General features: G+C 60.4%; 1 protein-coding gene across 3 annotated transcripts in view; it reads left to right on the forward strand.

Annotated features, from left to right (window-relative positions):
* Nucleotides 1-24,734, forward strand: part of FGF18 (fibroblast growth factor 18) — a 34,051-nt gene continuing 9,317 nt past the window's right edge. Inside the window, exons 1-3 of one of the 3 annotated variants that reach the window (XM_058282232.2) lie at nucleotides 1-545; nucleotides 713-743; nucleotides 14,433-14,613. In XM_058282232.2, coding sequence (XP_058138215.1) covers nucleotides 514-545; nucleotides 713-743; nucleotides 14,433-14,613 — 244 coding nt within the window. In that variant the 5' untranslated portion in view covers nucleotides 1-513. Of the gene's footprint in view, nucleotides 546-712; nucleotides 750-4,204; nucleotides 4,459-14,432; nucleotides 14,614-24,734 lie in introns of those variants that run through there. The other 2 variants (XM_058282226.2, XM_058282240.2) reach the window with 2 other exon arrangements.

Consider the following 24,734-nt stretch of genomic DNA (forward strand, 5'->3'; position numbering starts at 1 on the left):
GGAGGAGACATGAGCCGGCGGGCGCCCAGACGGAGCGGCCGTGACGCGTTCGCGCTGCAGCCGCGCGCCCCGGCGCCGGAGCGCTGACCCCTGGCCCCACGCAGCCCCGCGCCCCGGCCGCAGAACGCGCCCCAGCTTCGGCCCCGCCGCGAATGCTACCCCGGGAGTGAGCTAGGCGGCCAGCCTCCCGCGGACGCCTGGACGCCCGGACGGCCAGCAGTGAACAAGCTTTCCCGCACCGGCCGGGTGCCCCCTGCCCAGCGGCGGCCACCCCGCAGCCCCCGCGCCAGCCCGGAGGGCGCAGCGCTCGGGAGGAGCCGCGCGGGGCGCTGATGCCGCAGGGCGCGCCGCGGAGCGCCCCGGAGCAGCAGAGTCTGCAGCAGCAGCCGGCGAGGAGAGAGCAGCAGCAGCGGCGGCGGCGGCGGCGGCGGCGGCGGAGGCGCCCGGTCCCGGCCGCGCGGAGCGGACATGTGCAGGCTGGGCTAGGAGCCGCCGCCTCCCCTCCGCCCAGCGATGTATTCAGCGCCCTCCGCCTGCACTTGCCTGTAAGTGCCCGAGCGCGGGGCTGCCCGCCCTGTCTGGCCGTCTATGTGCCTGTGACTCTGTCTGCCCGCGGGTCCGTTCGTCTGACTTTCCGACAGCGGCTGTGTCTGTCTCCGCGGGCCCCCCTCCCTCAAGTCCCACTGACCGCCTCTTCATCTCTCTTCCGCAGGTGTTTACACTTCCTGCTGCTGTGCTTCCAGGTACAGGTATGTGGGTTCCTACCTCTGGCCTCCCTCCAAACCCTGCCAAGCGCTAGATGCGGAGCCCCCCGCCCTGGGCCGCGCCCCCTCCCTGTGCCCCACCCCTCCTGGGCGCTGAGCCCACTGCACCTGTTCCCAGGACGCAGAAGGGCGGCTCCGCGCTCTCCCTGCGCAGGCTGGGGACCCGCCAAGGGCAAGGGGCTCCGCTAGGGGACAGGCCGGCGTGGGCTCCCGCGGCCTCGTCTGGTTGGACATCCTTAGAGCGGGTGTGCTGCGCGGCAGCAGTGTGCCCGGCTCCAAGCCCCCTGCCCACAGCCAGTGAGGAGTTGGAACCTAGGATTTTTCTCTGCCAGCCGTCCCTTAACATCCTCTTTTGCTCTTCCAAACAAAAAAAGCTCCTTTCAGCCGAGTGGATTTCGAGTCCAGGGAGAAAGCTTCAGTTGTAAATTACTCTGTGGTTTCAAAGACGTTTGCAGCACTGAGAGAAAGAAGGAGCGAGGTACGAGCGGGATGCGGGCGAGAGGGGCAGAGCAGGGCGCCTGGGCCGGGCGAGGGGCCGTGGTCCTGGAGGGCGCTCCGGGATGGGCCGCGCACGCCCTCGCCCAAGGTGCTGCAGCCCTAGGGCTGGTTCCCCGCCTGCTCCCCGCTCACTCGCTCTCCGTGAATCAGAAGAGGGCTTGGCGCTCAGCCTGGAAAGCACTTGCTAAAATCTGATCTGTTACTTCAGCAGCTTTCAGACTCGGGAAGGTCTTGGCACGCAGACAGTTGGAACGCTCTGGCTTCCAAAGCCGTGGAAATGAAGGAAAAAGGAGGGGGGAGGGAGAGAGAGAGAGAGAGGGGAAGAGGGAGCCGACTTCAGCCCCGATTAGAACCAGACCAGAACTGCCTCAGCATGGGGGTGTGGGGGGAGTGGCATGCAAAGGGAATAGGAATCGCCAACTGCCCGAGCCCCCCACCTACCCAGGGCTGCAAGGGAGGGTCCCTTGGAGAAGCAGGACTCAAGGCAAAACAGAAGTATCTGCCCCAACCTCCTTTCTGTTAAAGGCAGGTGTCTTCATGGGGTTAGCAGAGAGGATGCTTGTACCTTTGCCTTCAGGATCTCCAGATGCTACAGAGAACCTCTAGCAGGGGTGCTGCATGTGTGGAGTGTGCTGGAGGCTCAGCAGCCTCTTGGCGGTGTGTGGTGGTGGTGGAATGGGTCTCTCTCCTTGCCCCCTTGTGTAGGAGGGTTGTTTGTCATCATGATGGACATTGAGCTGCGGGCAGCCCGTTGTGGGATGAAAGGATGGATGGATGGACAAACTGATGGATTCTTTCCTTCTTTCGGGCAGGCAGGGGGATCCCCAGTGACTCCTTGAATCAATACAACTGGAGTCAGTAACTTAAGACTGGCTGTTGGCCAAAGCAGATGTTACCCTGTGTGGTGACGGGGGTGGGAGGTGGAGTGGATGTGTCCGAGAAAGGCCAGTGCCAGCATGGCCTGCCCGCTCTGCAGCTGAGTCCCCAAGCAGAGGGCAGGCCCCGGGGTCACGTTAGGGTGTCTGCTTGTCTGACCTGGGCGAGAGGGCTCGTGGCCTGAGCGCTGAGCCTCGGGGTGGGGGTGGCGGATGATGAGGTGGGCAGGTGGGCCTGGAGGAGCTGCTGTGTGGTCCTTGTGTTCTCTGGGGGAGTGTGAGGGAGGGATCCCTGACTCTTCATCCCACCTCTACTTTTTTGGCCAGAGCGAGAGCCAGCCTCTTGGGGAAAGAGTTGGGTGGTCCTCCTGGGTCCGGTTCAGAGGCAGCCGCCAAGCAGGTGAGGGCACAGCCGCCTCCTTGCCCTCTCCCTGGATTGGCCCCTCCCCTACCTTTGTCCTACCTCTACCTTCCCCCTTCCTTTGCCCCTTTGTCCCTCCCAGCCTTTCTCCATCCAGAATGCCAGGACTGTTGGTATTTAACCCGTGGACCTTGCACCCTTTGGTGTCTAAGGATGGGATTGAGGGGGAGGGGAGCGGGCATCCTTGAAACACTGCCTGCAAAATGGTACCCAAATGGGCTTACATCTGGCGGGGGTTCCCAGTCCCCCACAGATTTTCAAAAGCGCCCAGCATCCTTGAAAGAAAAGCTACCCTAGAGGGTTACAGGCAAGATTGGCAGGCTAATATCCCCTTGTGCGCCCCACAGACAAAGATGGGGTGGCGTTGGTGGTAGGCTGGGGGTGGTTCCAGACTGCAGGAGAGCAGCTACTTCAGAGGGCAGGGGATGCTTCTGGGGTGGTGACTAGGATCTCCCTTTACTGTTTGGTCTAAACCCCGACTGCTGGGAGTCTTAGTTCCTCATTTGTGATGTGGGTAGCTGGGAGGCTGAAGTGATAGACGATGGAGATGGAAGAAGTTTTGCAAATTCTCATCCACCTAGGAGGGCACATAGCTTTGCTGGGAAAAGGATACACCTATGCTCTCCCCCCCCCCACCTCCGTGTTTTGGGGGTCGGTCCAGTCTTAGCGTGGGGTTAGGGGCTTCTCCCCCTTCCCTCCGTCAGCCCCCAGGCCCAGAATGGGTCCCCGCCCCCAGCCACGTTTCCGTGAGCACAGTCAATGCCAGACCCTGCCCTGCCCCCTCCGTGGGGTGAGCCCCGCCCTCGCCGGCGGCCACCCCAGGAAGCGGGAAGCTGGGAATTTAATAAAATCCCTTCTCCACACGACTCGGGACACCGCGGATAGCTCAAATCGGAAGAATTTAAAAAATTTCCGCAGGGAGCATGCGGCGTGACCAGTAAATTGCTTTTCTGCACTTGGCTGAGCGCTGACAATGACACCGGGCTGGGCTTTTCACGCAGCTCGGCCGGCACCTGCCCGACATTGTTCCGGCCGCCAGGCTCCGCGAGGTCCCGGCGCTCCCCAGACAGGCCGGGCGCGGGGCGGCCCGGGGCGCGGGGAGGGGGCTTCCGCCGGCCGCCCGCCCCGGGCCCCTCCCGCAGCGCCGCTTCCTCTCTCCCCGCACGGTGAGTGCGAGTTTGGGAGCTCCCGTCCTCGCCCCCTCCCGGCCTGACCTCCCCCACAGCCGCCTCCGGGAGGCGCAGCCCCTTGGAGCGGGCTAGGAGGGGGAAACCGGGCACAGGGTGCTCTGGGCCGCTGCCCTATTGGCCGGAACTTTGACTTTCCTGAAGCCACCGCGGCGCCCATCTGTCCATTCGGTCAGGTCACCCTTGCCGGGAGCCTGCTTCTTGTCCGCCCTGGGAAGGAGACCTAGCCAGGCCCCGGCCTCCAGAGGCTCCCAGTTTAGAGCCAGCCAGCAGGAGCTGGTTCAATCACAGGAGTTAGCTTAATCACGCCCCTCCTCTGCCGGCAGGTGTGGGGAGGTAGGGTGCCTCCCCTCCGGTTTAACGGAGGAGGGACCCACGGTGCGGGAGGAGTGGCTTGCCCAGGGTAAGAAGAGAAAGTGCTGCCAGTGAGAATTTCAAAGCATTGTTTTACCTCGGGAAGCTTCCTTCTTTCCACCACCCTGCAAGGGGCTGGGGAGGGAGGGCAGGACTTTCCTGTTTCCAGGGAGGCGTGGACCCTGGAAGAGACTTGTTCAAGGCCATGACCAAGATCCAGGACCTTGGCTTCAAAATCCTGTCTTCCAGCCATACCAAGCTGCCTTTTTCTGATAGAATACATCAGATGGGAAACTGAGTCCCACGAGGTGGGCTCGGAGTCCACAGTGAGAGATTCTGTTTGGATGGCACCGGTGGAGGTAGGGGGGCAATCAGAGCCCAGGTCGGTGTCTCCGGGGTTGAGGGCGTCGGGCTTGGAGTCTGCAGGCGCCAGTCTTACCGGAATGTGCTGATCTGGAAGGGTCCCAGGGCCAGGGATGGGAGCTGGAGGGGCGGGGTGTGAGGGTCCATACCCTCCCCCCAAGGTTCTCTCCCTGGCACGGAAGGGGAGTGGGGTGCCCCATCAGCACTCCTGTAGCCTGGGAGTGTCACTTGCCCCGAGATAAGGAGGTGGATTTTTAAAATTTCTTGTGTTTGGCACGGCCAGTGTCAGCCTGCTTGTGGCATGTCGGGGGGAACAGGTGCTGCCTTCACCCCGGCCTGGGCAACTTGGCCAGCTCATCAGCCCCCTGAGGAGACTGGAGGGGGACAGGGAGGAGATGACCTGGCCTCAGCAGGGTCTTTTGGTTCTAAGCTAGTCCTCCAGCAGGAACACTGCAGGGGTGGAAAGCCCGGGCACAGGCTTGTGAGACTAACACCAATAGCAATCCTCCTAGCAGCTGCCACTTAGCGAGTGCTCACTGTATCACGGGGCTAAGCCTCAGAACCAGCTGGAGTTAGGGGTTACTTTTCCCATTCTGCAGATGAAGAAAGTGAGGCTCAGAGGCAGGAAGTAACCTGCTTTTGGCCGCACGGTTAGAGGCAGAGCTGGGATTCAACTCTGGGTCTGCCCAGCTCTAGGACCCAGTCTTATTAAAAGGGCTCGAGTCCACAGGCTGCATTCAGAAGGTCCCTGGTGGCTCTTCCATGTCATTGCTGTGTGACCTTGGGCAAGTTACTTAGCCTCTCTGGGCCTCAGCTTCTCCTTTCTAAGGTCTCTGAGCATGTTGTAAGTGTTGTTATCCTGTTACTGGTAGTCCAGTCTCAGGTTTGCAGTCCTTTCTCCCAGGGGCCTGGGACGTGGGAGCCCCCTGTGAGCTGGTCTCTCTCCAGCCTCATCTGCTCCCTGGCTCACTAAAACTGCAGACGCTGCTAAGCCTCCAGGCTCTTCTCCTGTCGGGTCTGCTCGGTGGAGTCGGTTTCTGTTTCGAGATCCAGCTCCCGTGCCTCTCTCGCCGTGGGAGGTTGGCCTCCGTCTCATCCCCCTGGCTGGGGCACTGCCACCTCCTGGTCACAGGGGGAGGAGGTCTTCCCCGACTCCCTTCTGGGGTCTGGGCTGGCCTGCTGGGCCTCGTGCGCGCAGTATTTTGTTTGCGGGTTGGCTCTGCCCGCTGCCCACGGACAGGGACCTGGGGCAGAGGCCTGAGGGGAAGGACAGGCCGAGGGCCGGCAGCACAGCCGGGGCTGGAGGAGCGCCATCTGGCCCCAGGACGGACATGGGCTGCTGCCCACGCTTTGAGCCTGAGGATGGGGCTTCAGCCTGGAACCTCAGAATGTCCATGCATAAGAGGGCCTCGCGGGCTGTAGTCAGGCTTCCTGGTAGGAGCTGGGAGATGTCTGGATTTCATTGGCTCAGACATTTAAGTAGCATAAGGTCTCAGGCCCATGTAAAGCGTGGCCGTGCCAAGAACGGGGCCAAGGGCAAGCCTCCCGTGGGCCTCAGAGCAGACGGACTCCCGGGATCCCTAAGTTCCCGTCTTCGCTTTGTCATTGACGCACTGTGGGGTGGCCCTCCTGTGCCTCAGTTTCCCCGGCTGCCTAACAGTAAGGTGGGCTAAGTGGCTTCTGTGGTCCTTGAGTGCAGGGGCCTTGGCATGGCAGAGACCCGGGTTTGAATCTTGCCATGCTGCTTACCAGCTGTTAGGCACAGTCCTCAGCTGTCAGGTCTGCCCCTCGCTTGTCTTCGTCTGTCAAATGGGGTAATGAGAAGTACCTACTTCCTAAGGGCTATTGTGAGGACTAAAAGGGATAAGGCACACCAAGTACTTGGCACAGTGACTGATACTCAAGAAGTAATTGAGTCATGGTAATTGCTCAACAAATTCTATATTTATGTGTGTGCCAGCTACGTTACACGCGGCAGGGTGCTGGAGAAAGCTAGGCAGGCCGTGTTTCTTTGGTCACAGGACATCGGCCCTCCTCCAGACTGAGTGAGGAGCCACAGGCATTCAACTGGAGTCTGTGTTTAATCCCCATTCCACCACTCACAGGCTGTGTGGCCTTGGGAAGGTCCCTAACCTCTCTGAGTCTCTGCTGCCTCATCATGTGTGAAATAGGGAGACTAATATCACTTCCCAAGCCTGTTGGAAGTTGAGGCCTGGTAGGCAGTAGGCACTCAATAACGGTTCTGCGCCTCATTAGCAACCGGCACACATTTACGGGACACCTGCTGCACGTCTGGTCCTAGAATGGGTTTGGGGGGGGGAATGAAGAAGACATCCAAGGCGTCAGCTTTTTTCTCCAAGTGCTCCTGCTGGTAGGGATGGCAGCCCTGGGGCAGCTGTATTTACCCCCCTCCTCTACCCCTCCCAGATTCTCTCTTGGAATCCCATAGCACTTTGTGCCCCTCCTGTGGCCCAGTAGCTTCTCTGCTGGGACTTACAGAGGGACGGGTAGGCAAGCAGGCTCTGGACCCAAACCGCTGGGCTGCCGCGGTGCCCACGCGGCTTGGCGGCCGTGCGTTGGAGCCCGGTGCTCGGCCTCCCTGCGGCTCGTCTCAGCGTGGGCGGCGGGATAGACCCTCCCCCGGGGGTTGCTGGAAGAGTGAAGTGTGGCCATCCCGGGGCCCTGGGGACAGCGGAACAGCACCGGTGCGTTTCCTCTGGTGTGTCTCGAAGCCCGCTGGCCCTCCAGCTCACAGGTCCCTGGAAGTCGGGGGGTCGGACCCGCCGCCTGCACCTGCCCCAGGACCTGGCGTGAGGGTGTGCGTTGGTTCAGGGAGTGGGGGGGTTGGTGGGGGAGGTTTTTTGGGGCCAAGTGCCTGGACTGAGCACCCCTCTCACCCCCTCGGGATGCTGGGGCACAGGGGGCTGGGACCTGCTCCTGTCCCTGGGGAGCCGACGGAAGTCCAAGGTTGCTGCCGGGGCACAGGGGGTCAGGGTGCAGCAGGTGCACAGACGAAGGGCTCTGAGGTCGGACTCTGGGGCAAGAAGAGGATGTGGCCAGAGGAGGTGCCCAGTTTGAGTCTTGAAATGGGTGCACGCCAGGTGGAGAGGACCCTGCGTGTGTGTGTGAATGTGTGCATGTGTGTTTGTGTGTGCGCATGTCTATGGAAAAGCCATCGCAGGCACACGGAACAGTTCTACGTGGACGCGGGAACAGCCTGGTGTGCTCAGGGCATGCCAGGCCGTTGGGTGGCTGAGCATCAGGATCGGGAGTGGGGGTGATGGGAAAGACCAGGTTTCTCATGTGGTGGGCATTGCATACCATGCCGAAGGGCTTGTGCGTGGCTCCTGTGCATGCATGACCACTCTCTCCAACTCCAAAGGATTTTTTTTTATTTCGCCCTTGTGGCTTTTGCGTGCTGTCTGCTCTCTGTGTCTATTCGCTGCCTGCTCTTCTGTGTTGTTGTTGTTTTTTTTTTGCTTGTCCCCTTTTTTGTTAGGTCACCTTGCTGAGTCAGCTCTCCGTGGCGCCCCGACCAGTGGCTCTCTGCAGCGTGCGGGCGCGCCTGCCTTCACAAGGAGGCCCCGGGACGCGAACCCAGGGCCTCCCATATGGTAGACGGGAGCCCAACTGATTGAGCCACAGCTGCTTCCCACTCTAAAGGAATTTTTAGGGAGAGGGGATTGAAATGGAGATTGGAGAGGGGCGGCGGAGGAGGAGAGAGCACGGGTCTTTGGGCCCTGCCCCCAGGCCCCAGGCTGGCTCCAGGGCTGGCCAGCAGCGACGGCGCCTGTATTGACGACCTGTACAGGAAGGCTGATGTATGGGCACGGGGCGGCGCGCCTCGGTGCCCCCCCCCGTGCTGATGCTCGGCCCTGCCAATCAATACGCGGATAGCCCTGGGAGCTTAATGGACAGGCCGGGGGTGGGGACAGCCCTGTGCAGCGTCACTCCAGGTCCTGGCTGAGCTTGGTGTGGGGGTTGTGAGAGGAGAGAGGGGCTGAGGGGTGGGTGTGGACACCAGTCAGAGCCAAGCTCTGATTCAGGGGTGCGCCCGGCCTTCCCCCTCCCTGTCGTATGAGGGGGTGCCGGCTGGGGGAAAGCCAGATGCTTCAGAGCAAGAGATGAGTTCAAATCCTGGCGCTGCCACTTCCTGTACAGGTTCCCTGGGCTGCGTCGTGTCTGCTTTGGCACACGGCGGGTAGTAAAGGTTCCCACCTGCTCGGCCGTGTGAGGAGGGAGGAGAGCGGCCTGGCACAGCCGAGGGCCCGGTACGGGTGTGCGTCGTCGCCACCCTCAGTGACGAGGACGACCTGCAGAGCCCTGTGGCTGGCGGCAGCTCCGGGCCCGAGTCCAGCCGGCTCTCCAGGAAGAACTGGGAACCGCCTTGAGGGAAGGGGGGTGGCCTTCCAGGGCCCACCGCTGGAGGAGTGCTGGTCTCTGGCCTGCATCCAGAATTGGGGAGCCCTGAAGGCCTCGGCTCAGCTGCCTGGGGGCCAGAACATGGCCAGAAGCCTGAGGGCTGCCCCCTGCAAGGGGGCAATCGCCCCACACGGGGCAGCTGCCTGGGGCCAGGGGCACGGCTCACAGGACGCCCCGAGGAGGGGGACCTGGGGAGGGGGACCTGGGCCGAGGGTAGCCCGACTCCTCCTCCTCTGTGTGTGTGTCTCGGCGGGGGGCGAGTGAGCACAAGACCCCCTGCCCTTCCACGATCCCCAACCCTCCAACAAAGACTTGTGGCCAGACCCATGGCTGTCCTGAAATAGGGAAGAGGGAGAGAGGGGAGAATGGACGTAAACGAGGGTGAAGTGGTGGTTCTAGAGTGAGGAGAAGCTGGGCTTGAATCTTGATTCATTTGCTCTCCAGTTCTGTCTCTTTGAACAAGTGGGATTTAACCTCTCCAAGCCTCAGTCTCCTTATCTGCAAAATGGGGGTCAGGACCATACCAACTGATAGGATTGTTCTGGAGATTGCGTGGGCTAATGACCTCCAGTGGCTCTTAGTACAGAGCAAGTGCTGAACAAGTAGTGGCTGTTAAAAAAACTCAACAAAACGCGCACACGGAAAGGAGGAAAAAAGTACTATATAATCTTTTCTTGAAATAACTATTTTGTACAATCCCTGTTTTGCAGATGAGATCATTTGGGCTTAAAGAAGTTAAATAAGTTGGCAATTTGGGGTGGAGCCAGGTAACACAGGAGCTCCGTTAGTGCTCGTTGCTGTGCTGTTAGCCCACCACGGGGGGTGTGTGGTGACGTAGTGAATATACGTAGGTGATGTGTGTTATGTCCATGGAAGGTGGAGATGTGGCCCGGGAGGAAACCAGAAGCCCACAAACGTGCCTTCCAGAGTCAGTAGTGGTCTGTGAGCTGCAGGAGCTGGATGCCCCTGTGGGAGGAGGGGGCTGCCTGGACGGCTCTCTGGAAGCTGCCGCGGGTTGGGGCCTCATCACTGCAGGCTCTTTTATCTGCCTTGGTGTCCTGTGGCTGCCGTACAACTGGCCGCCACCTGGGGGGCTGAGGACACCTGGACCATTCTCCCAGCTCTGGGTGTCCAGGTGTGGGCAGGGCCCGCGCTGGTGGTTTGCCAGGCAGTCCTCGCCGTTCCTTCTCTCTCCACTCCTGCCTCTGCCTTCTCTCCTGTGTCTGTCTGTCCCGTGTCCCAGTGTCCCTCTTCTTGCAAGGACACTGGTCTTGTTTTGGTTTCATCTTATGTACTTCCCTCTGCGAAGATCCTATTTCCAAATAAGTTCACATCCTGAGGTCCTGAGGGCCAGGACCTTAACTTTTATTTTCGGGAGACACAGTTCAACACATCAGCGCATCACCACGGGGCCTGAGGGAGGAGCGGGAAAGGCAGACGGGCTGGTGGGAAAGGACTGTGCCTGTGGGCATGAGGGGCCACGGGGTTTCCAGCAGGGAAGTGGCGTCACGCTGTGCCCCTGGGGAGGGTGAGGCCATGGCATCCACTCTCCATGTCCCCACCCTGGGGACCCTAGCAGGCCTGGGTCCCCACGTTTCGTCTGGGCAGTCCCTGGTTTGGGGAGCGAGTATTCCCACCAAGACAAAAGCTCTTGGGTAGGGGAAGGGACAGGGTAGGGGGGCATTTGGGATCTCAGGCTGCAGGGTGCCCCACTGTGGGCCTCCCCGCTGTGGGCACAGCGGCTTGCCCCGAGGATAGTTCACGCGTGGGGATGGGCGTGGGGAAAGCCAAGCAATCAGAGGAGCCTGCCAGCCGCGAGGAGACATCTGTTCTAGGCCAGCCCCTTGCCTGCCTTGCCAGGGTTGCAACCATTTGACATTTTTCACACTGCAGCTTTTTTTTTTTGAGAGGCACTGGAGATCGAACCCGGGACGGTGTCTATGGAAAGTAGGTGCTCAACCACTTGAGCTACATGGGCTCCCCTGCAGCTCTTCAGTGCCCCTGATGGTTGTGCGCCTGGAGGAGTGTGAGCCAGGGAGAGAGCAGCGCTGGCTGTTGTGGGACAGTCCAGAGGAGCGGGCGCTCCCTGGGGCAGCTCTGCTCTGCGTGAACTCTGGGCGGGTTGCCTCTGGGGTCCCCGGGCCTCCGCTGCCCCTTGTTCCAAGGCTGGGCCCCTCCGAGGCCTGTAACTGGTGCCCTCGCCACGAGTGGCTGTGAGAATGATGCGCTGGCCCTGGAGTGCTTGCTAGCATAGTGCCTGGACCAGGGAGCGCTCAGCGGTCGAGAGTGTAAAGCGTCACGCGCCATCCCTGCGTGGGGCACTCTGCTCTGCGTGGGACGAACGTGTGCTGAGCACCTCCCCCGGCAGGGTGGGATGTCCAGGGATGAACCAGACAAGCTCTCAGCTCTCCAGGGATGCCCGGGGCGGCCCCTCCCCAGCCTGGGGTAGGGAAAGGCTGCGGGCGGAGGCACCTGGAGGCAGGCGTCAGCCAGGCAGAAGGGACAGGGTGTCCGGCCTGTGCAAAGGCCGAGAGCCCACCAGGGGGCTTACACAGGAAGCCCAGGCTTCCCGCAGCCTTTTGGGGAGGACGGCCCCTATTTCCGGGTCCGAGGCCACCCCCGCTTCCTCCCTCGGGCTTGAGCAGGCCACAGAGTGTGGCTTACATGGTGGGAGCTGGACAAGATGGACTGTCCCCCCCCTCCTGGGAAAGGGCCACCCAATAGCCCCTGCTGACCCTGGGTCACCCACGCTGCCTCTCTCCAGTGGGCCGGGGAGAAAAATCGTTAATGGGAGGCCGGCTTCTAGGGCAGGGCAGCGCCCCTCTGGGCCCCGGGGTTAGGAGATTGGTTTGACCTCGGGTCGATAAGGTCTCCCGTGAGCAGGAGGAGAGTTGGGGGGCAGGGAGGCATGCTGGAGGCGGGCCCGGGGGGCGGGGGTGGGGTGCAGGAAGGGAGGGGCCAGGAAGGTTGGGGTCGGGGCAGGGGGTCCTGAAGACAAATGCCTGCCAGGTGTGGGCCTCGGGGTGTACTGCGGTACTTGCCTTCCTGGAGAGCAGGATGTGCCCTGAGGAGGGTCCCAGGTGCAAGACGCAGGCTGCGGCTGGTGCGGTGGGTGGGTGGGCGGCCGTGGAGGGGCAGGGTGAAAGAGGGTACACCCTGGGGCCAGCGGGCCAGCCCCCTGCCCCCGCCTGGGGTCGCTGGTAGCATCCAAGGCGATGGTCCCCAACTGCTGTCCCGAGTCCATGTGAGTGTGACGGGCTTGGGTTCTGGAGAGCCTTCCGGTCTGCAGGGTTTCCCTCAGAGCCTCTTAAAGGGGCTCCCTGTCATGATATGAGCCGTTACCCCTTGTGAGCGCTTACCCTGTGCAGCACCTTCTGTATTGCTTTATGTGTTTAACCTTAACAGTGATCCACGGGGCAGGTAGCATCATCAGCTCCCTCATTTCATAGGAGGGGAAACTGAGGCACAGGGAGGTTAGTACCGCCTCTAAAGTCCCTTAGCAAGGGGGTGGTGGCCACGGTTTATTTTTTTATTTTTTGGAGGTATCCGAGAGCGAATCCAGGACATCATATGTGGGAAGCAGGTGCTCAACTCCTGGGCTCCATCTGCTCCCCTGCCCCTGGGTTTTGAACCTAGGGCTGGTGCTCCTGGTCATCACAGTATTTAGCACCGGGGGGACCAGTGGGGCTCTGCAAGAGGGGGCTAAGAGCGGGGCCTGAGGCCCGGCAGCTGTGGAAGACAGCCCAGGCCTGGGGTCCACAAAGACCTGGCTTTGACTGTGCGGGTGCCCACTCTGTGACCTTGTCATTTAAGCTTCAGAGCCTCAGTTTCCACATCTGCACTATGGGAGGATGCTTCTACCCTAAGGGTTATTGTGAAGGTTAACTAATACAGTATAATATTGTATAATAATACAGCCCTGCAGGGCCCGCCTTGGGTGGGAGAACGGAAGCTGGTCAGCTTGGGGACAGAGACCCGGGACTGTAGCCATGAGCAGAACATGTGAGACAGAGGCATGGGCAGCCAAGGTTCTGGGGGCTCTGCTACAGGGTTTCATGGGAACAGGGTCCCGTGGGGCCTCCCGTGTGCCTGGAATTGTGCCATAGGCCTCGTGAGTGCACAGAACTAACCCAGAGCACCGTTCACTTTTATGTTTCAGATGGGATGGAACAGGGAGGCAGTTAGTGGGTCATGGGAAAACCTGCATTAATGCTAAACGGCAGGCCAGGATGCCAGGTCTTCTCAACATTCATTCATTCACTCAACAAACGTTTGGGTTTCTGTTGTGCTAGGTGCTGGGATGTAGCAGCAAACAAGAAAGACACAGCTCCAACTTTCATGGTGCTGCCCGTCTAGTGGGGGAAAAAGAAAAGAAATAGATAAATACAGGCTACATCAGGTTAGAGAGAAAAAGAAAGCATGGTGGATGCAGAGGTAGAGAGTAACAGAGGTAGGTGCTGTCTCAGAAAGGCAGTCAGGGAAGGCCTGCCTGAGGAGGTGACATTTGAGTAGAGACCCGGATGAACTGGGGGCACCAGAATGTAAATCCGGGAAAGAGCATCAAGGCAGCGGAAACAGCAGGTGCAAAGGCTCTGAGGCAGGAGTGTATTCAGGATGCTTACAGGCCTAGTGCTCTAGGGGGGCCATAGCACCTGCAGGGGAGAGAGTCGTAGGAGAGGAAGGCAGAAGAGCAGCCACGGTCTCGCCACGCAGGGCTTGGAGGCTGCGGGAAGCCCTGGAGAGCGTGCAGAGGAAGGATTCACTAGACAAGGCACCTGGGTGTGGGTGGAGGACAGACTGCTAGAGGGCTAGAGTGGCAGCAGGAGGCTGGCGAGGAGGCGGGGGCAAGCGGTCCAGGCGATGGCCAGTGCTTGTGGACAGGGGGACTGGGGAGATTGTGTTGGCCTAAGCAGAGGTGGAGGACGTGTCCACTGGAGGAAGTGGACAGAGGGCTGCAGGAGATTTCAACGGGAATGCAAAGTGAAGGTGTCCCCGAGAGGGGCCCGGGAGGTGGGCGCATGCCTGGCGGTGGGGATCAGCATGCGGGTTCCTGGGAGTGGGGAGGAGACCCCAGCATCACTTCCCCAGGAGAAACTGCACTGGGTGCTGGCTCTGTCGTTCCCACGGGAGGCTTGCCAGGCCCCTCTCCTTCCCCGCTGTGGACCACGAGAGCAGTTATCCTTACCCCATTCCTCTCCTGTCTTGGTTTTGGAACATTTCTTCCTATTTGCTTACTTTATCCCCTCAGCGACCCTGGTGTGTAATCAGGTTCTGCCCTACCCTTTTACCCAGAAGGAAGCTGGGGCAGAACCGGCTGCACCCCCAAGGTCGCATGAGAGAGCTGCACTCCCTCCTTCGTGCCTTAATCCTGGATTGAGGTGGAAAGATAACACACTTTGTTGTCAGACAGACCTAGGCCTGATTCTTAGCATTGCCACTTCCTGGCTGGGCCACCTGAGGCACCTTGCTTCACCTCTCTGAGCCTCAGCTGCCTCTTCTGTGATCCAGGGGCTCCAGGGGGCTCACTCTCTCCCCTTTCCCTGCCCAGGTGCTGGCGGCCGAGGAGAACGTGGACTTCCGCATCCACGTGGAGAACCAGACGCGGGCTCGGGACGATGTGAGCCGTAAGCAGCTGCGGCTGTACCAGCTCTACAGCCGGACCAGTGGGAAACACATCCAGGTGCTGGGCCGTAGGATCAGCGCCCGCGGCGAGGACGGGGACAAGTATGGTACGTGCCCATCCCTCTGCCCGTACACCCACTCTCCCGGCCTCGGAGACCGCAAGTTCAAATCCCAGCTCCGCCACAGCCTGGCTGCAGGTGACTCGGAGTGTCTGGGCCTCGGTTTCCTCATCCGTAAGATGGGGGTGCAGGAGTGTGACCTTGAGGACGTGAATAAGCCGTTGCAGCATCAGCTGCAGGTTCAGGTGCTCCCGGGTGGGTGCCTCTGGATAATGTTCTTTGGATGTTGCCTCCGGTGGTGGAAATCGGCCCCGTGCGGAGATGCGTGCGTGCCTGTGTGCGCGCGCCCGTATACGCGTGTGCGCTCCGAGCTTGAATTTGTGCACCTGCTGGCCATGGGCACTGGTGATACCTTGGGTCACAGTTCCCTCTGACCCATCCTTGACCCTGGAACTGCCTGACCCTCCTCGGGGGGTATTTGGCACCACCCTCCCAGGCTGCCTCTGCAGAGGGGGCTGGGAGGAGGGAGACCCCCTGCCTCCCCTCACTCCTCGAGCCCCCAGCCCACAAAGACCCCAGCAGTGAGTGAAACAGATGAGACTCCTCCCTCCCCGAGCCTGGGGGGCAGCTGGCAGAGACAGACAGCGAGCAACTATCCCCATGCACGCCAGTTATTTAAAATTGCCGGGAAGCAGAAGCAGAGGCTGCCGTGAGGCCTGGCCCTCCACCCGACGTGGGGAAGCACCTGCGCCAGCCTCGCGGGCCCCCGCCGCCCCGGCCCGTGGCTGCCGAGCCTGCCAGCCCCGGCTCTTCTGGGACGATGCCCCGCCTGCCCGCCGGCCCCTGCCCAGGACGTGACAACAAGACAAATAATTTCCTGGACCTTTTATCTTGGACACCATTTATTTTCCCTCAGCCCCAGGGCAGGGCTGACCTCACGGTAGGGCCGAGTGGCAGCTGCAGCGGCACTGGGGGCTGGGCCCGGCCGGGCAGGGCAGGGCTGGGCCGCCGCGGCCGGCACCTCTCCCGGGCCAGCTGCCTCCGTCGCTGCTCCCTGCTTATGCTCGCCCTTGGCTGCCTCCGTCGCCCTCCCTCTCGCTTTCCCTGTCCCCTTGCTCGGTCTTGCCGTGTCCTCTTTTATCTGAGTGGCTCCTTCGCGCCTCCTTCCTGTGCTTGCTCTGCCTCCTCTTTGTTTCCGCCCCTCTCCCCCTCCCCACATCTCTGTCCTGCCCCCTCTGACCACCACATCCCTTCCTTCCTCCCGCCTCTGCTGGTCGCCTCCTTGGGCCCCCTCTCTGCCCCTCCCAGGACGCCGGGCCGTGCTGGGCAGACCCAGGTGGCCGTTTTCCCTGGGAGCTGCTGTCCAGTTGCTGCCAGGGAAGGGGCAGCTGGCTGGTCAAGGTGGGAGGGAGGTGCCCTCCTGGGGAGTCCCCGAAGCTCTCGCTGGCCCCTCCAGGCTGGGAGAGTACAGGGGGGTCAGGCTCTGGTCGGAACCATCTGTCCATGCCCCGAGACAAGAGGCAGGAGCTCGGGCAGGAGTGCAGTCTGGGAGCCGCTGGCCCATCCCTCCAGAAGCCACTTGCCCTCTCCTTTCCTCTGCCTGCGCTAGGGAATCGGGAACTCTCACTTGCTGTGTGACCTTGGATAAGCCCTTTGCCTTCTCTGGGCCTCAGTTTCCCTTCAGTAAAACACAAGGGTTGGACTGGAGCGGTGTTTCTTAGAAGTTCGTGCGAAATCCCCAGGCCCCTTGTCCACACTCTCCGTAGGTGTGCAATGGGCTGGGCTCCTGCGTTTCCCATAAGCTCCCAGGTAGTGCTAATGGACCAGGCTTGGAGCCGCGAGGCCCTGGGCCGTCTTGGCCTCTCGTGCATCTCCGCAAACCTCATGGTTCAGTCATCCTCTCTCAAGGAGGATTTTTAAGCACTCCCCAGCCTCCCAGCACCCAGGGCATCCTGGACCTGGCTGGCTGCTGCCGCTCCATTTAAACACCGTCCATTAGAAACGCAGATGAGGCGGAGGGACCCCATCTGTGAGCCTGGGGAGAGGAGGGGAGACAATGGAGCCGACCGAGGCTTCCAATCGAGATAATCGATACAAATATTATTGGGAGGGTGATTTATGTGGCCTTGCTGGGGCAGGAGGGTGGGGCTGCACGGGCCGCCCTGCCTGTGGGGGAGGGGCGGCGGTGGTGATCCCGGGTCGGGCCTGGGGCCCAGGATGGCGGGGAACAGAACCTGTTCCCTCCTGCTCCGGGCTGGGTCCGGACTGGAAGAATCACAGAATCTGACACTTTTGATACAATTTAGAATCTCATAATCTTATAATAACACGCAGTCTCAGAACTTCAGCAAACACCAAGGGTAAACAGAATCCCTACCTGCAATCCAGAATTCCTGTGAACACCGGGGATCGCAGCGTCTATAAATACCCAGGGTTCCTAAGAGGGTGGCCCCCCAGGCCCTAGCCTCTGCCCGGGAGGGCTCCAGGTGCGGGCCCACCTGTGCAGGGGCCACACCTGGGCGCTCCAGGCTGCTTTGTGGCCGTGGGCTGCCCTTTGGTGAGATCCGCGTAGGTGTGGGTAAGGCCGCAGCCCCTGGGTATTCTGGGGTACCCCTGGTGCCCCCACCCCCAGCTTTCCCAGAGCACTCTGGGAGCCCTGAGGGTGTGCTGCTCCAGGAAGGAAGGGGTCGTCTTAGCTTTGGGTCTGGGGGGAGAGGACTGCCGGCTGGAGGGGGGGGGTCTTGGGCGGTGGTAATCCTGGGGCGGGGAGGCAGGGCTGCCCTGCATACCCGGGATCGCGTCGGCCCACCCCTCCTGCGCGGGTCCTGCTCCTTCCTGACCTGCCGCGGGTTCCAGCTGCAGCTCTGCTCCCAGGCACCTTGCAGAGCCCGGGCCGGCGTCTCTGGCTCTGGGCTCGGTTTCTTCATCTGCCGAGCGGGAATGAGAAGGAATGAGACGGCCCCTCTCCGCAGCCCCTCTCCTCGTGCTTGATGCCCTTCAGCCTGGGGTGCGGGGGCTCCTCCTGGCTGCAGGAAGCCTCCTGGCTGCTGGGGGCTTGAGGCCCCGAGAGGAGCAGGCACTTGGAGGCTTGGGGCCTGCCGAGCCCCGGCTCAGGGGGTGTCAGGCGCCCCAGCACCGGGAGGTGGTGAGGGGACAGCTCTGCTTTTATAAACCACGTGATTGGATGTTCCTGCTTGATCTCATTTAGAAAAAGAGGATTTCTCTACTTGAGACAAAAATTATTTAAAAAACTGTTTTGCGGTAGTCCAGCCTCCTAGGATGGACAGCGGCCTGGGGAGGCAGCGTTTTGAGGGGCTCTGGAGTCCGAGGGGGTTCGAACCTTGGCTGTGCCACCGGGAGACTGTGGTCCTGTGAGGAAGCCCCCCTGATGCTCCTCTACAGAATGGGCTGATTGCAGTGAGAGAACGTGTTAGGTCCAAAGGCTCCGTTACGATTAAAACAGGAATATTAATAAGAGGCACCCGCGGGGGTGGGGGTGCAGGCGCCGTCCTGGGCTGAGGATGAGGCCCCCTTCTCCGGCACTGCTTCCTGGGCCTTCCAGAGGGACCCTTGGTGGGGGCTGGGGGCTGCCTCTCTCCCATCGGGGACCCTGGCACGCGGTGTGGGCCGGTGGAACGGGCTTTTCAGCGTGATTCCAGGCAGGGGGCAGGCGGACCGTCCTTGGCCAAGTCCAGCCAGATGAGGAAGGGTCTTAGGACCCGCTTGTGGGGTGTGGGCTAGTCTCCTCTCAGTTACCGCCAGGGTCCCTCACTCATTCAGCACTTCATTGCCGAGCACCACATACCCCGCGCTCCAGGCGCCCGCCGGAGAGCCCCCTGGCTGAGTTTAGAGGGGAGGGACCTGAGTCACCACCCCGTGGCGCCAGCCTGGGCCCCTCCCGTCTTCCCGGGCCTCGGTTTCCCCCGTTTGAATGGGGACAGTTTGCACGTGGTGGGGTGAGCCCCTGTGGGCTGCCTTCTGTTCAGGCTGTGTCCCGCTGCCCAGGGTCACTGACGCGTCCCCAGCCTCCGCTCAGGTTCTGCCCGCTAGGAAGCCCTCCGGAGCCCCAGGCTGGGCAGGGTGACCCGGAGTCCCCGTGCTCAACCTTGTCGCTGCAAGGATCCCGCCTGGCGGTGTGTCTCTGAGAACGCGAGCTCCAGGAGAGGGGTGATCTTGCCTTGCTCTCTGCTGTGCTTTCCCGGCCAGCACCGGGCCTGGCCCCCCAGGATGAATGAAATGAAATAAACAGGGGGCAATCGAAGCACAGTCAGGGGCTGGCCTGTCTGGCCCACCTGGAAAAGGTGCGAGCTGGCGGCAGTGGGAGGGGTTCTCCCGTGCCTGTTTCCCTCATCTGGTACCCTGGCCTGCTGGGGGGAACTGCTGGAGCAAGGGGCGAGGTCCTTCGGTTGGCTGCTGTGGGACTGAGGCAGCAGGGACCTGGCTTTCTGCATCTCCCCCTCCCCCAATCCTTTCTCTACTTAAACAAAGCCCACGTCGTGGGTCCGGGTGCTGACGACGGCCCCAGCCCGCGCCCCACTGCCCCCCTCTTCACTTGCTCTGCTCCAGCCGCGGGGACCTTCTTGCTGTCCCTTAAACATGCCAAGCCTTTGCATCTGCTCTTCTACCTGAGAAGGCCCTTCCTGACTCCCACTCTCGCCTGCACTCAGGCTTCTGTTCAGTTGCCCACCTAGCAGAGCCCTCTCCTCTGTGCCCCTCTGCTGTATTTCCCTTCCTAGCGCTTAGGACGACCTGCCATTATTTGATGTATCTGGTTATTCGCTGCTCATCTCCCCTGTTAGAATGCAAACTCCTTGCGGGAGGGGTCCTTGTTTCATTCACTGCCGCGTGCCCAGCGCAGAGAGCCTCCCACGGGGGCTTGAGCCAGTAACCAATGAGTGGCTGGCTCCCTGCGGGCATCTGGCAGTGTGGGCAGGGGCTCATTCCCCCTGGGGCGTCAAGGCAAAGGGGCATCTCTTCATGTTGGGGGAGGGGTGGTGGCGCCTGGCACAGCTCAGCACACAGTAGGTCCTTGGCAAGTCCCCTGCCCTTCCTCCCTTCCATCTATGGGGGCTGACCTGCACTGTGTGATGGGGACGCAGCAATATACGGACCCGGCTTCCCTGAGGCGCTCTTCCAGCTGGGAAGGGGCTGTAATAGCTGTCTAAAGGCCCTGCTCTCTGGGCTCATGTTCCACAACTTCTGTCCCCCGCGAGGAGTGACCACCCAAGCCTTGCTCACCCCACAGCTGAAAGGACAACCTTAGAGCTACAGCTAGCAGTAAATATAGCTCCTGATCAATCCTATTGATTTTTTCCCCCTTTCCTTTCCGGTGAGCCCACATGGCCTGTGATTCTTCCTCTGGGGACTTTAGGAGAAGGGGAACTGTGGAGACCTTTGGAGAAAAGGCCCCAGCAAGTGAGCATGCATGTGCTTGTGTGAGTGTGTGCTCAGTAGTGATGGGGAGACATCTCCAGAAAGCACTCCCGCTGCGCCCTCCCCCTTCTCTCTCCCCAGTCCTCCACCTTCGGAGGGGAGGAAGAGCGCTGATCTGGCGTGGCCTCCAAGCTCCTTTTGTGGCAAGAACATTTCCTTGCCGGAGGACGATGCTTGGAGAGGGGCCAGCAGCACTGTCGGCCCTGGAGTTGCTTGGTGCAGCCACCCCGCTTGGCCCCCGATGGAGGGGCAGCTCTGCCCAGCCTCTGGCTGGCTCCTAGACCCCCACTCCCCTCACTGGCCTGTGGGCATTTGCCTCCCGGCTTGGGGGAAATAAGCTCATCTCCAGTTTTGTTCTCTCTCCTCCCTCTCTCTGGGTCCTGTCTCCTGTGTCTCTGTCCTTCTCTTTGTCCTGTGCCTCCCTTTGGTTTTCTAGTTGCTTCTCGTGTCTTCCCTGCTATTTTCTGCTCTTCAAACCATATGTCTTCCAAGTGAGGCCCTGGATCAGCCCCTGGGGAGCCCAGCTGGGGGAATCACATCAGAATCCATCCACCCACCCATCCACCCACCCACCCATCCACCCATCCACCCACCCATCCACCCACCCACCCATCCACCCATCCAGCCAGCCACCTCCCCATCCGCCCACCGTCCGTGTCACTTTCTTTTATCTGTCATCGCCAGCCTGCATGATGTCTGTGCCCCACCCCCGGCCTGCTTGCCGTGTCTGATTCTCTGTCTCTGACTAGCTCTGGAGTTACTCTGCCTGTGTTCAAATCCTGCTCCCACCCCTTGCCACCTGTGTACCTCTGGGCAAGTAACTGAAACTTCCTGATGCCTCAGTTTCATTCCCTGTAAATTGGGCGTAATAGTTCCTACCTCATGGGGTTGATGTGGGGATCAAATTAGATGATCCCTGTTCAGACCCTGGTGCGTGGGAAGTGCTCACATAAGCATTAATTGTTATTGTATTATTCTTATTATCGTTGTTATTCCAGGCATGTAAGAGAAATAGGGGAAAAGGACAGCATGAGTTAATTGTTTGTTTTAATGGAAAGGGCTTTCTTTCTACTCCTTTTTCTGCTTGCCTCTGGATGCTGGAGAAAGGAGTGGCTGCCCCGAGCACTTCCCTCCCGCCCCCGCCCTGGCGCCCGCCGTGAGCAGGCATGCGGCTCCTGCTCTGGGCTGGGCCCCGGGAGACCAGCCTTTCGGGGAGAGGACGGTGGCGTGGGGTGCCCCACCCTGCACTGGCTCCCCTCTCTTCCCTTGCCCAGCCGTGAGACCAGCCGGAGGTGGAGACTGCCTCTTGGGCTGCAGTGTGCGGCCGGCCTTGGGTGCTCCTAAGGGCGCACCGCCGCCTCCCGAGTCGGCGTCAAGGCATCCTCCTGGGGGCAGTGGTGGGGTCAGCTCCTGCCTCGAGCTTGTTTGGGAGGGGAGCAGGGAGGGATGGGCCCCAGCACTCAGCCGGCGGGCGTCTTTACCCATTGACGTCTGCCCCCAAGAAGTCTAGGCCAAAGAGAACGCGGTGCCTCCGTCCCTCCGTCCCTCCGGTGCTCGCTGCCTCACTCCTCCAGGAAGGAGAAGTGAGTAGCGGGGTGGGCAGGCTAAGGCCAAGGATTCTGTGTTTGACTCTTAGCTCCCTCACTATTTGATCTTGGGACTCAGGTTTCTTACCTGTAAAATGGGGGTTATCATAATAGCTCTAAGTGGTGGGGATGAAAGGAGATAATGCATGTAAGGTGGTTAAAACATAAGTGCCAAATAAATGTGAGTTACTGATATGTCCTAGTTAAAGAGGGCTCAGGGCTCACCTAGTCCTGGCCCAGAGAGGGACAGATTTTGCTCTTGGTCACACAGCAAGACAGAACATGCTGAGGCAGGGATAAGGTGGGCGGGAGCCCAGGGTTTTAGCAAGTGGCTTGAGTAGCACAGGCCAGAGATTGCTCTGACTGCGAGGAAGCCGAGTGGTGAAGAATACTGACTGTGGAATCAGAGACCTGGGTTTAAATTCTTAACTACCCTTACTAGCTGTGTGACCTAGGGCAAGTCCCTTCACCTCTCTGAGTCTCATTTTCTTTAACTCTAAGATGGCGTTAGTCATTCCTACCTTATGAGGCTATGTGTTTACTAAAAACTTTGTGGATCATTTACTATGATCAGTATGTGCTAGGGGCTGGAAGCCACAGCAGTGAACGAGGCAGGTAAGTCCTGCCCTTGTGGAGCTTCCTTTCCGAAGGGTGGAGGCCGGCCATTACAAAGGTAACAAGGAAGATGACTGTGGTGCGGAGCAGGAGGAATCGAGAGCAGGGGAATGGGGGGGAGCTGCACTGGGGAGGGCGGTGCCGGTTAGTGCCGTCAGGGAAGGCCTCTCCAAGAGGTGGCGTTTGCGTTAGCACCTGGGAGAGAAGAAGCCATGATGGGAAGAGCTGGGCAAAGTGATCTCCGGGCAGAGGGAACGGCGCGTGCAAAGGCCCTGTGGTAGGAGTGTGGGCCCCAGTAAAGCGTTTGGATTTTCTTTCGAGGGGGTTGGGGTTCCCTAGGAGGCTTTAAGCAGGGAAGAGACATAATGAAATTTATATTTATTTCTTTTTTAAAAAAGATTTATTTATTATTTCTCCCCCCCCCCCCACCCAGTTGTCTGCTCTCTGTGTCCATTCGCTGCGTGCTCTTCTGTGACTGCTTCTATCCTTATCAGCGGCACCAGGGGTCTGTGTTTCTTTTTGTTGTGTCATCTTGCTGCATCAGCTCTCAGTGTGTGTGCTGCCATTCCTGGGCAGGCTGCACGTCCTTTCCTACTGGGCGGCTCTCCTTACGGGGTGCACTCCTTGTGCATGGGGCTTCCCTACGCGGGGGACACCCCTGCGTGGCAGGGCACTCGTTGCGCGCATCAGCACTGCGCATGGGCCAGCTGCACACGGGTCAAGGAGGCCCGGGGTTTGAACCGCGGACCTCCCATGTGGTAGGCGGAAGCCCTAACCACTGGGCCAAGTCCGCTTCCTTGAAATTTATATTTTTAAAGGCTCCCCCCGGCTGCTGTGTGGAGGGTAGACCAGAGAGGGATGGGGGGCAAGAGAGGCAGCAGGCAGGGGGCTGTTGAGTCGTCTGGGCTGGAGGTGGTGAATGAAGACAGAGCTGATGAGGAATTGAACGAGGCAATGTCATAAAGCCTTCCCACCTGGCTTGGTGCAGGCCCCGGGAATAGTGGTGGGGCCAGAGGAGGCTTCTAGCTCCTGAGCGCTGCCCGCTGGGGGCTGGGGGCTGGGGGCGCCGGGGGCGTGCGAGGCTGAGGGCTAGGCAGGCTGTGGCGACAGACCTGGCCTGGGCGGAGTGGCTCTCACTCTCTGAGAACTGCTGCTGCTATTGCTCCCCGAAGGCTTTACCTAATTCTGGCCCGGAGCCCTCCTTACGTCATGCGCCGAGTGGAGGCTAGGTCACTCCAGCGCAGGCTGCCGGCGGCGGGAGAACAGAATTCTGGCTCCCCTGGGGTGGCGCGGTCCTCCCTGGGCTGGGTAGGGGTGGCTCGGCTGACAGCGGGGAGGGCGGGCCGCGCAGACAAAGGCCCACAGGTGGGACCTGGCTGATGAGCGTTGGGGGGTGGGGGTGGTATATGCTTTGGGGTACATCTCCCCGGAGCTGGGGGCGCCTCAGCCTGGAGCCCAGGGCCTCAGCAGAAAGGCCAGTGGATCTGACATCAGCCTCTCTTGCTGGGTTGTCTCTCAGAGCCTCAGTTTCCTACTCTATAAAATGGGGACAAGGATGGGGACAACCTCACGGGGATGTGCGGCCCTGGGAGGCTCGCAGGCGAACAGTGGAAGCTTTGCTCTGCGGAGGGGGTAGACGGAGAAGAGCTGCCCCTTGGATGTACTTGGCGTTGCCTGGGCTGCTGAACTGTGGCCTCATCCCGTCCTCCAATCTCCCGTCCCCACCTTTGTCCCCTATACCAGGGAGAACCAGGAGCACCCCCCGCCCCCAGCACAGGCGAAGAAACTGAATGCCAGAGGGCAGGCTGGCTGGCTTAAGCTCACACAGGCCAGGGTGGCAAGGCTTACAGTCCCTGTAAGTCCCAACCCAGGGATGCCTGTGACCCTGGAGGGGGGCAGGCAGTTCAGGTCAGAGGGTGAGGCTTGGGAGGCAAGGTCTGCTCCACCTCTAGCCTTTACACACATCTGATTTTTTTCTACTATTTTTTCCCCCAGGAAAACGGTGTAATTATGTAATTATTAGGAATCTTAAATAACCATCACTGAGTTTTTCCTGCCCAAACTCTGAGAACAAGTTGCTTGGCTCTTCACAGCCTCGTTTTGAGTGTTCCTCACAATAACCGCTGAAGAGTAGGGACGATTATACCCATTTTACAGGTGACAAAAACTGAGGCCCAAGGTCCTAGCTTTGCCAGGATTCCCATCCAGATCTGTGAGCTCCAGAGCGCACGCCTTTTCCCTGCCGTGTGCTGTCTTCATCAGCAGAAGCTGCAGGGAGCTGAGACCCTCCTGGTGCCCCAGCTCATCCCCGCGTGGGGCCTGATCTGGGTGGGGCGATGGAGCAAGCAAGTCCCAGAGCTGCTGTGATGTCACAGCCCACGTTCCCGGCGACCAAGCAAATGGGGGGGAAGTTATAGGGAGCTTGAACTGAAGGGGATCAGGGAGGAGCGAGAGCTTGTACTCCCACCCCCATCTTGGCATAGGCTAATAGTCCTGACTCAGTGTTTACTAGGGATGGGGGGAAGGTGGCGAGCA

Source organism: Dasypus novemcinctus, chromosome 2, assembly GCF_030445035.2.
Source record: "Dasypus novemcinctus isolate mDasNov1 chromosome 2, mDasNov1.1.hap2, whole genome shotgun sequence".
NCBI classification, from domain to species: domain Eukaryota; kingdom Metazoa; phylum Chordata; class Mammalia; order Cingulata; family Dasypodidae; genus Dasypus; species Dasypus novemcinctus.